The following is a 12,258-nucleotide window of genomic DNA, read 5'->3' on the forward strand; positions in this document are numbered from 1 at the left end:
CGCGGCAATGAAGGTATTTGCCCTCTCCCCCCCCCCCCCCCCCGCAGTCGGAGACCGCCCGGACGAAACCGGGAACCACCGAAGACAAGGTAAGGTAGAAATCTTAAACATAGACTCCGGTCTCAGAGGTTTGAGGAGTCGCACAGGTCGCCGGCTGGGACCTGCGCCACCGGGTTGATCCGCCCTAGCAGGGCCAGGCCCTGGTTAGTTTAAAGGGTCCTCCCACGTGGAGACCCTCCGAAGTGGTCGCCATATTGCCTGCGTGGTCGCCGTCTCCATATTGACCATATTCGCCCTCTGTCCGCCGTCTCAAGCCGGGCGCACAAGGCTGCTATGACGAGTACACTATACCCATTGGTCCTGAGTCCATCTGTCTATAACAGGGGTGGGCAGTTCCGGTCCTCGAGGGCCACAAACCAGTCTGGTTTCAGGATATCCCTAATGAATATGCATGAGAGATTTGCATGCACTCTGCCTCAGTTGTATGCAAATCTGTCATGCATATTCATTAGGATATCCTAAAACCTCGACAGGTTTGTGGCCCTCGAGGACTGGAATTGCCCACCCCTGGTCTACAATAAGGAAAACGAAATTATCAGGTAAGTAATTTCTCCATTCTATTGAACTGGTGTTGATTTTGAAGCACAAGGACCCTGACCTGTGCTGTCTGCTAGAAGAAGCAAGGTGTTGCCAGAGATGGTGATGACTCCTTTGGTGATAAAACTTATGGATAGGCCCCAAGGACTGAGACGGGTCTTGATTTTCCAGCTTTCATTGAGCAATGAGGTTTGGGCACTAAAGCACAGAGTATCGGAGAAATGGTCTGAGAATCTGTATGAAAAGCAAGGATGGTCTGCGCTGTTATCCTTCAAACTGCTCTGAAAGCAGGAGGATACTGGAGTGTACCCTCTGACTCCCAAATAATTCTGCTCTAAGCAGAGTTCTACTTCTTGGCAGTAGTTGCCATGAGAATCTCTTAATTTGTTTTAGCTGTAAAATTTTATATAAACCTCTTTGACCTCAATTTTTTATTGAAAAAGCGGTATAAAAACAATTTTAAATACATTTTAAATAAATTATAGGTGTAGGACTTCAGCACTCTTCGGGATACTCTGAAGAAACTATACAGTAAAAATTATTACATACTTACATAGTCTTAGGAGTATTTATTTTATTTATTTGTAAGCTTTTATATGGATTAGTAGATTTTTAAACCTTTGTGCGCGCACTGAGGTAGATTTTAAAAGGGTTAGGTGCATAAGTTATGTGCGTAACCCTTTCAAAACCCCCCCTGCGCGCGCCGAGCCTATTTTGCATAGGCTCGCCGCCGCACACAAGCCCCGGGACGCGCGTAATTCCCGGGGCTTTGCTAGGGGGGGGGGGGGGCGGCGCGACATTCGGGGCGTTCCGGGGGCATGGTGCCAACCCGGGGGTGTTTCAGGGGCGTGGCCGAGGCCTCTGAAATCGCTCCCGGGCCGGGGAATCGCGCGGCGGCCAATCGGCACACGTGAGTTACGCCTACCTGGAGCAGGCGTAACTTTCATGATAAAGATAGGGGGGGTGTAGATAGGGCTGGGGGGGTTGGTTAGGTAAGGGAATGGAGGGGGAAGGTGGGGGGAATCCGAAGGAAAGTTCCCTCTGAGGCCGCTCTGATTTCGAAGCGGCCTCGGAGGGAACGGGCAGCGCGCACAGGGCTCGGCACGTGCGAGGTGCACAAATGTGCACCCCCTTGCGCGCGCCAACCCCGGATTTTATAAGATACGCGCGGCTGCGCACGTATTTTATAAAATCTGGCGTACTTTTGTTTGCGCTTGGTGCGTGAACAAAAGTACGCGCGGGCGTACATTTATAAAATCTACCCCATTGTATTTCATCGGCCCCTTAGCAAGCTAGCAGATAAGGAGTTAAATCTCATCATTGACAAACAGCTCTTACTGTCAAAAGTATTCTCTTTTTTTTTTATTTTACATGACATTGAGATTAGTGATTCATATCATATTTTTTGGTTATTTTGGGTGTCCTACAGAATGTGTTAGATAATGGTTCCATATTTGAGAGAGAATGTCTGTACAAGGTGGTGATTAAAAGTAGTGGACAAACCACAAGAAATCCACCATCAGTTTTGACATATACTTTAGTTTTTCTGATCGGTAGTCGGCAATACTTCAGAAGAATTAGGAACAAAACTGTTCAGAGCAAGTACCAGCGAAAGACATAATACATGGACACATGTTGGGATGGGCAGACCTGCTGAGAGCTGAACCGAGACAAGTTAGCAGGAAACCTCTCTGTAGGGACCTGGAGTCTCTGGTGCTATGTTCCAGTCTTCCCAGGGGAGAACCCACTTTGATGACCCTGACTAAGGATGGTGCAGCTGGAAGAATACTCTAGTGATTAGAGCAACAGGCTACAAATCAGAGAAGCTATGGTTCAAACCTTGCTGCTGCTGCTTGGGACCTGGGGCAAGTTATTCACCTTCATATGGGGTCTGATTCACTAAGGCATTTCTCCCCATTCTGTGTCTATGGGAAAATGCTTTGATGAATCAGGTCCTTAGACTGTAACTTTTAAACAGCCTTGCAGGTGCACAAGTACTCGCATATGCTAGCCTGCACCAATTGACACGGCCATTTTATAACATACGCACGTATAGGTGTGCGTGGTATGAAATAAACTGTATGAGCGTATGTATGCGTACAATTTTATATAGATGTGCGCAAGTGCGCACAAATGCTGCTTCTACTGCCTAAGTGGAACATCAAAAGAATGGAGAAGGCCTTATAGAGGTAGGAACTGTGAAGGAGAATAATATAACCCTATTTAGTACCACTCCAACCCTTGCACTTTCTTTGGAAGAAATTAGAAATATATTACTGGTGATGCAGAAATCAATAAATTCATTAACTGTAATGGTTCAAGAAGCGAAACCTAAAACCCATGCTGCAGAAGAGAAAATGATTAATATGGAGAAACAACTTGGAATAATGGAAGTCAAAGTAAAAGAAATTGTGAATGTGCAAATAAATTTGATTAAGTCAGAAAAAATGTTTGAAAATAAAATGGAGATTTATGAAAATCAGGCTAAAAGGGCAAATTTGAGAATCTTAAACGTCCCAAAAACCAAATTAATGACGCCATTGGAATTATTTAAGAGCTATATCTTAAATTTATTAAAATTTAAGCCTGAAGAAATACCTGCAATATCAACCATGTACTATCTACTTCAGAGATCATTGCAAGAAGAAACTTATCGACTGGAAAATCAAGAAGAAGAAAATTAAAATTTATAAGGATAGGACTTTCTAACCCCCCCCTAAATAGCCTCCCTGTTAGCCCCAACCCTTAAAACTTTGCTGACTTGCCTAGTTTTTCTTGTTTCATGACTTACCATCTATAGCAGAAGTAAAGTTACATGGTAGGGGACCCTGGCGCGTGCTTGTGCACGTAAATGTTTACATGCTAGTTTCATTTAAAAAAAAAAAAAAAGAAAATGTGTGCGCCTACTGGGAGATATGCATGTACTTTTTTAAATCTGTGCCAGCCCTACTTCTGTGTGTGTCTCCTGGCTTCAGTATATATAGGTCTTTTAAAATTCATATTTTAGATTGTAAGGCCTCTGTAGTCAGGAAATACATATAGTATCTTAATATATTCTATTTTGAAATGCCCGAAAAGCAGAGTAAAAATAAATAAGTGAATATCTTTGAGTGGTACAGCAGAGAGTTTAGGAGACAGTTTGTTGCAGATTTTAGCATCTACAAAAAAGACAAAGTGGACATGCCTGAGGGAGTAGATAGTACATGACGTGATCTAAGAGCTTGAGGAGTGATCAGCTATTTGGCAGCTAAGTTTCAGTACTGAAAATCCAGAGTTGTGCATTTTGGGAGCAGACATCTAAGGAAAGTGGTAGATGGCAAGACCTCTGAGTGATTATCTCTGAAGATTTCAAAATAGTGATCTAGTGTGACAAGGCAGTGGCCAGAGCCAGAAGGATGCTAGGATGCATAGGGAGAAGCATAGCTAGTAGAAAGAAATATTGGGTTTAACCAACGACCTATATAACATATCTTGGAGTATTTTTATCCAGTTTGAGGCTGTAGCTCAAAATTTATCTGGAAAGCCTGAAAGCAGTCCACAGAAGCCCTTTCTATATGGTATGGAGTCTGTATAGAAGATCTATAGAAGAAGCAAAGTAAGGGAGATATGATAGATACATTCAAATACCTGAAAGGCATTAATGCATAAGAACTGAACTTCTTTCTGTGGGCTTGCCTAACCTATCCTGGTAATTCTATCCTAGAACTGCCCGGTCAATGTATCTCATAACATATAATCACAAAACATAACCAAAAAATCGGGAAAAATTTTTTTGTTATGTGTAACCAGACCTCATATATTATATCGGGAGAGACTTCAAACTCCCATTAGTATGTAAATACTTTTTTTTACCACATACATTCTTCTAATTGGTTAAATATTTTTTTCAATATAGAATAAATGCCACTTATCATTTTGAATCTTTTTTTTTTTTCTTTCTTTAGTATTGCACCAATAAAATCCATCATTTGCTTCATTTTAAAAGTTTGAAGTCTCTCCCGATTATAATATATGAGGTCTGGTTACACATAACCGAAAAATCGGGGAAACATTTTTTGTTATGTTTTGTGATTAGATGTTATAACCTATTCTGGTGACACCACAGCCAGTTGCATTTTCAGGGTATCCATAATGAATATACATGTGAGAAATTTGCATTTTCCTAGTGTGTAGCAGATGGACTCAGGACCAATGGGTATAGTGTGCTCCTGATAGCAGTTGGAGACGGATCAGATTTAAATCTGATGTCAGCCCTAGTACATATACTCCTGCAGGACGCCATGCTCATCAGTATTTTCCATTTCCATAGCACTTCGGGACTCTATACACGCTTGCTCAGTGTTAGTGTTCCAACCAAAGAAATCCAAAACTAAGAGAAAACTTACTTCTACAGACAAGCCCCGCTCCCCTGCAGTGATACCTACGGGTCCCTCCCCCAGTCGAGATTCCTGAGGTGATTTCTGCGATCCCTCAGAGGTATCCTCTGCCAGCAGCCGGTTCCCAGCGTGGACTTAGCCCCCGGCATCGAGTGTGGCTGAGAGGCAGCTGGTGCAAATCCGGGCACGGCAGTGAAGGTATTTTTCCCTCTCCCCCCGCAGCCGGAGATCGCCCAGAACGAGACCGGGAAGCGCCAAGACAAGGTAAGGTAGAAAACTTCTTAAAAGTCTCCAGTCTCCGAGGCTCGAATAGCCGCACAGATCGCCAGCCGGCGTCAGTGCTTCCGGTTTGATCAGCCCTATTAAGACTAGACCCTGGCTCGATACGAGGGCCCTCCCACGTGGAGACCCTCCGAAGTGATCGCCATATTGCCCGCGTGGTCGCCGTCGCCATTTACATTGGATCGCCGCCCTGTCCGCCGATTCGTTCTGTGTGCACAGAGGTGAGCCATGCACCCACAATCACTTGTGCGCACCCCGGCGCATGCATAAGCAGTGCCGGGCTCACAGCCACACACTCAACTGTACCAAGCGCATAAGTAAGCCTTGTGCGCACAGCGACACGTGCATCTGACCTACACGCACAACTTTGGCGCACCAGGAATGCATATCTCAGCCTCCCGGCGTACGCTTGAACGCACAAACAGGAGTTTCTTGTGGCGCACACAAACCATGGCACCACCGGACAAGAAGCTTAAGGCCCAGGGCCTCTGCCCAGCATGCCACATTAGAGCTGTGCAGCACGAAGAGGCCGCGGCCTTGTGTATACAGTGTGAGGAGGCCCTGAGTGGTCCAGTCCATGGTCCTCCCCAGCCGGAACTGGGATCCGGATCCACCGATAGTACACCGGACCTCGCTACTCCCAGCGGGAGCCTCCTTCAAACGGGCCTCCCCGGGGACACAGCGCCTCTCAATTTAGACCCATTATCTTTCTCCTGGGTAGAATTCTTCAAAGGCCTACATACCTTCGTCCACATGCAACCGGCACCTCCGATGGCACAACCACAACCTCCCCCACAGGACCCTAACATCCCAGGAACCTCTAAACCCAGAGAAGTGCCTCGCTTACCCAAAAGCCCCAGCACTGGGGACACTGATACCTCTGACGAGGATCAGGATTCCCTGGAGGAAGGAGAAATCCCTCCAGGAACGGAACCCTACCGCACCATGAGGCGGTTCTTCGCCAAAGACTAGCTTTCACACCTTGTGGCGGACAGCTTGAAAGAGCTCGCTATCCCAGGCACAAGTGCTGCATGGGAACCAACCCTCTCCTCGAGGGACTCAGTCAGGCCTCCCACCATTTCCCTTTGCTGCAAGCTGTCCAACAGCTGATTTGACCTGGACTCTCCGAGGCCACATTCAAAGGGGGACGGACTCTGGCAGCCATGTACCCCCTGGATCCTGTGGCCAAAGATCTCCTGGCATTCCCCAAAGTGAATGCCATGGTCTGCACAGTCACTAAGCGCACTACCATCCCAGTTGAGGGAGGAGGGGCACTCAAGGATGCCCAGAACAGAAGTCTGGAATCCATCCTCAAACAGTCATTCGACGTTTCAGCTATGTCGCTACAGATCGCTGCCTGCTGGTGACACGCACCTGCTTATCTAAGACCAGGAACGCCACCACGCCCGTCGACACACTAGAACCAGCAGTATCATTCCTCTGACTTGGTATGCACCGCATTCAGAAGCGTTTCGTCCGTCGTGGTAGCCAGAAGACAACTCTGGCTCCGAAGCTGGTCGGCCGACGCGACGTCCAAGACGAGACTCACGAGAATGCCCTTTAAGGGAACTCTCTTGTTCGGAAGCGAACTGGAGAAGTTAGCCGACAAATGGGGTGAATCCCCACTACCGCAGCTACCGGAGGACAAGAACAAGAGAAGCCAGCGCCCTTCACCCCAAACATCTAAGGACAGGGGATCACAGCATTTCAAACCGTACAAAAGTACATATCAAACATCTCGCCCCGCAGGCAGGGGCCAGTCCTTTCGGAAGAAGCACAACAAAAGGGGAGCCGGCTCTGGCCCAGGTCCCAGCCGCAACCCGCAATGAAAATTAACCCGCCCATCCACTGGAAGAAGCCATAGCGGGCAGGCTTGCCCTATTCTACCAAAGATAGGTTGAGAACTTCGGACAAGTGGGTCCTAACCATCATTCGAGAGGGATATTATCTGGACTTCCACAACATTCCTCCGGACAAATTTGTGAAATATCCCTGCCACGACCTGTCCAAGAGGAGGGCAGTGGAAACCGCGCTGACCAAATTGCTCGCCTTAAAGGCCATAACGCCAGTACCCACGCAACAACAAAATACTGGGCACTGTTCCATCTATTTTATTGTTCCCAAGAAAGAGGGTACGTTCTGACCCATTCTGGACCTCAAGTCCACTGAAGGTCCCTCGCTTCCGCATGGAAACCCCGTGCTCTGTCATAAGAGCGATACAGCTGGGAGAATTCCTCTCATCCCTGGATCTGTCAGAAGCCTACCTGCATATTCCGATCCACCACGAGCATCAGCGTTTCCTACTCTTCGTGATCCTGGACCACCACTACCAGTTATGGGCATTACCCTTCGGGCTAGCCACAGCACCCCGAACATTCACCAAAATCATGGTTGTAGTGGTGGTGACACTGAGGAAAGAAGGAATCCTCGTACACCCATATCTGGACGATTGGCTGATCAGGGCAAAATCCTCAGAGGAAAGTCATCAGGCGACCACCAGAGCCAACTCTACTGGAGAACCTTGGGTGGGTGGTCAACACGAACAAGAGCTGTCTGCAGCCCTCCCAATCGACACCAGACAAGACAAGGTGACCCTGATTCCTACAATGAGAACAAAGCTGATGAACCAATTGTGAAACCTGTTAATCAGTCTTTGCCCCAAGGTGTGGGACTACCTCCAAGTCCTCAGTCTCATGTCATCCACGCTGGAAGTGGTCCCATGGGCAAGAGCTCACATGCGACCCCCTGCAACGTTCCCTACTGTCACAATGGAATCCGATGTCCCAGAATTACTCCGTTCGCCTCCAGTTCCCGGACGAAGTTCGAACCCAGCTACGATGATGGCTACAAGAAGACCACCTGAGCAAGGGAGTAAAGCTATCCTCGCCGACCTGGATCCTGCTCACCACGGTTGCGAGTCAAAAAGGGTGGGGAGCCCACTGCCAGGAATTGACCACCCAGGGGCAATGGGACAAGGAAGAGCTGGGATGGAACATCCACCGACTGGAAGCACGGGCAGTCAGGCTAGCCTGCCTACGGTTCACTCGCCAACTCTGGGGCGAATCGGTCAGTCATGTCGGACAATGCCACAACAATTGCCTACATCAACCACCAGGGAGGAACCAGAAGCCAATAGGTGTCCCTGGAAATAGATCCCCTAATGGTGTGGGCGGAAACAAACCTACAAGGGATCTCAGCCACCCACATCGCGGGAAAAGACAATGTCACTTCGGATTACCTAGGCAGAGAAAGTCTAGACCCAGGGGAATGGAGGCTGTCGAACACAGCCTTCCAGTTGATAGTAAACCACTGGGGAACACCAGCCATGGACCTCGTGGCAAGCTGGTCAAACACCCAAGTTTCCAACTTCCTCAGTCACAGATGGGAACCACAATCCCAAGGGATCGATGCCCTCATCCAGACCTAGCCACAGGAAATCCTGCTATACGCCTTCCCACCATGGCCGCTACTGGGCGGAATCATCTGCAAGATAGAACACCACAGGGGACCAGTACCTCTAGTGGCTCCAGACTGGCTTAGAAGCCGGTGGTACGCAGACATTTGAAGACTACTGATAGGGAGTCCTCTCCCTCTACCTCCTCACAGGGATCTGCTCCAACAAGGCCCGGTCCTCCACAAAGACCCAACTCTGTTCTCTCTTACGGTCTGGCCCTTGAGAGGGACACGCCTGAAGAAAAGCGGCTACTCGGGGGCGATGATTGACACTCTGCTCCGAGCATGCAGGTTTTCCACATCGCTAACCTACATACTAATATGGAGAATATTCGAAACCTGGTGTGAAGACCACGACATCCTCCCGCGGACAGTCTAAATTCTCGCAATTCTGGAATTCCTGCAGAGCGGCTTACAGAAGGGGTTATTTCTCAACTCCATCAAGGTGCAGGTGGCTGCATTGGCCTGCTACAGAGCCAAGGTGGAGGGCGGTAGCCTAGCCTCTCATCCGGACTTCTCCCGTTTCCTGAAAGGGGTCAAACAGATTCGACCATCACTGAAGTGGCCAGTACCTTTATGGAATCTCAACCTAGTCCTAGACTTCCTAGCAGGAACCTCCTTCAGACCCACCCCAGGGTCTGTCCCTCCGACTACTAACACTGAAGACTGTATTCTTAGTGGCAGTCTGCTCGGCTCGTCGCATCTCCGAGCCTCAAACACTGTCCTGTCGAGAACCCTTCCTCAGGTTCACACCAGAATCCATACAGCTACACACGGTCCCCTCCTTCCTCCCAAAAGTGGTTTTCACTTCCAACTAAACAAAACCATCTCGCTACCATCGCCAGACGAGCATAAGGACTCGGAAGAATCTCACCGCCTTCGCTATCTTAACGTCGGCAGACTCCTACTCCGATATCTGGAAGGGTCGGAATCCATATGAAAGACGGACCACCTCTTCGTCCTTCACAGTGGGAAGAAACAAGGGGAAGCGGCCTTACGGGCAACCATAGCCCACTGGATCAAAGAAGCTATCAAGGCGGCATACATAGAGGCAGGCAAGCCTCCACCTCTACAAATCAAGGCCCATTCCACTAGAGCCCAGGCAGTGACCTGGGCAGAAAACAAGATACTGTCACCCGCCGAGATCTGTCGGGCGGCGACATGGTCCTCCATTCATACCTTCTCTAGGTTCTATTGCCTGGATGTTCAGGCTTAGGAGGACACAGCATTCGCAAGGGCAGTACTAAGTGGGCCACGGGCAGCCTCCCACCCGGTTCGGAAGTAGTTTTTGTACATCCCATTGGTCCTGAGTCCATCTGCTACATGCTAGGAAATGGAGAAATTACTTACCTGATAATTTTGTTTTCCTTAGTGTAGACAGACTCAGCATCCCACCCATGGAAACCTCGGGGGACAATCCCCGAGAGCAAGACAAACACGGGTAAGCCAAGCTTCCCTCTAATTAGGACACCCATTCCTACCGGGTGTCAGCGTTTCTCAGTTGAGTGCACTGGTGGTCTCCAGCTATAACCACATCAACCAGTTCAAGTTAACCAAGTTTATACAAGTTAATCAAAGTTAACCGAGTTAATCAAGTTATTCAATCACACATATATCCACAACTGCTTTTCAAAGAGAATACCGAAGAGCATGGCGTCCTGCAGGGGTATATGTACTAGGGCTGACATCAGATTGAAATCTGATCAGTCTCCAACTGCTGTCAGGAGCACACTATACCCATTAGTCCTGAGTCCATCTGTCTACACTAAGGAAAACGAAATAATCAGGTAAGTCATTTCTCCAATTCTCGATCTCTAGTGCATGCAAATTTTATCTTGTATATATTCTCTATGGTTAGCCTAAAAACTAACTGGGGGGGTGGGGTTTTACCAGGTCAGGTTTGAGAAGCCCTTTTTCAGAACAATGGGTAAGAATGCAAGGTGCTGAGTAGGTAGTTGCAAAAACATCAGGAAATATTTTTTTCACAGAATGGGTAGTAGATACCTGGAATGCTGCCTAGGAATGGGTGATTGAGGCTAAAATAATAATTAACTTCAAGAAGGCATAATATAAGCATAGGGGAGCCTTTTTTTTTTCCCCCTAAAAGTAAAGAGACAGCAGGAGGAATTAGCTGCTGGGTCTGTCTGTCAAGTTGAAGTATAGTAGTAACTTGACTCCATAGTGCAAATGCAGACACTCAAGTAGCCTATCAGGCTACACACTCTTTGTGTTGACAGAATTGGTGTAATGACTTGGTTAGTGCCAGGGCACCATCCTAAAAGGCTATGGGGACTTGAGAACCTAATGTTCGGATAACAGCAGTGCTGGTGGGTTTTCTCTTGGATTATCGTGGTTGAGCATGAGAAGGGAGTATTGCTGAGCATGAGCTAAAAAAGCAATCTTGAATGCTGAGCTACCCAGGAGAGTGGAGAACAGTGTAGGAAGAAGCAATATGTTAACAGGTGCTTCACTTTCTATCACTGGCAGTTTGGATATTTCTGGGCAGTGTAGACAGGAAATAATGGGCCAGTTCATCTTTTTCTCATGTTATTTATTATGTTAAATAAAAAGCTATTGGTTTGAACCTTCAAACTGTGTGTTGATGATTCTCCAAAGTAAGAATAATTGTTTCTCTGTGCCTTTGAAAAACAAGACAATATTTTCTGACCCCTATATAAAGTATTTCCCCAAGGAAAATTCTTCTGTTTTTATTTATTATATCTTGATGTGCTGCTCTTTCAAGAATACAGAAAATTTTGTCTTGATAACTAGCATAGAACTATGCTGTTCTGTTTTATGAATCTTCCTACAAGAATATTTCATGTAACCACTCTGGCACAAATGGTACTTTTTCTGCTGCTTCAAGTTGTTCCCTTTTGCAGGTAGTCATTTTTATAATAAAAACTGGTAAATGCCATGGAATGTACAGATATATTTGCTACATTTACAATGTTTAAACATATTACGTCATTTTTTTTCTCCACAGAAAAAACATGTATCAATTTGCCAAAAAGCAGCTGCTAAGAAGAGAAAAACATTTGACTCCAGCAGGCAGAGAGCTGAAGGCACGGATATTAACACAGTTAAGCCTGTTAAGCCAAGAGTAGGTAACTCTCGTATTATAAATATAACCGTGCTGCTTATGGAGGTTGGGTTTGGGATTTGTTTTTTGATTCTTTATCATTTTCTCTATGCTCAAATGATAGTTGGGTAGTATGTATAACAGGGGTCGGGAACTTTTTTGGCTGAGAGAGCCATGAACGCCACATATTTTAAAATGTAATTCCGTGAGAGCCATACTTACTACAACCCCCTACTCTCCTGATGCCCCCAAGACCTGCCAAATTAATTTACTACAACCCCCCATCCTCCTAACCCCCCCTCCCAAGACCTGCCAAAAGTCCCTGGTGATCCAGCGGGGGTCCAGGGCTTGCAGACAAATCTTTAATAAAAAAGTAAAAATCTAACAAAACCCCCCACCCTCCTGACGCCCCCCAAGACCTCCAAAGTTAATTTACTACAACCCCCACCCTCATGACCCCCCCCAAGA

The 12,258-nt window shown here is 47.1% G+C and overlaps 1 protein-coding gene across 5 annotated transcripts in view; it reads left to right on the forward strand.

The window, feature by feature from the left end:
* ZC2HC1A (zinc finger C2HC-type containing 1A) overlaps nucleotides 1-12,258 on the forward strand; it is a 223,613-nt gene that overhangs the window by 43,070 nt on the left and 168,285 nt on the right. For all 5 annotated transcript variants that reach the window (XM_029591512.1, XM_029591511.1, XM_029591515.1 and 2 more), the window contains exon 3: nucleotides 11,695-11,811. In XM_029591512.1, the coding sequence (XP_029447372.1) occupies nucleotides 11,695-11,811 (117 nt within the window). The remainder of the gene's footprint in view (nucleotides 1-11,694; nucleotides 11,812-12,258) is intronic.

This window comes from Rhinatrema bivittatum, chromosome 2 (assembly GCF_901001135.1).
Source record: "Rhinatrema bivittatum chromosome 2, aRhiBiv1.1, whole genome shotgun sequence".
NCBI lineage: Eukaryota > Metazoa > Chordata > Amphibia > Gymnophiona > Rhinatrematidae > Rhinatrema > Rhinatrema bivittatum.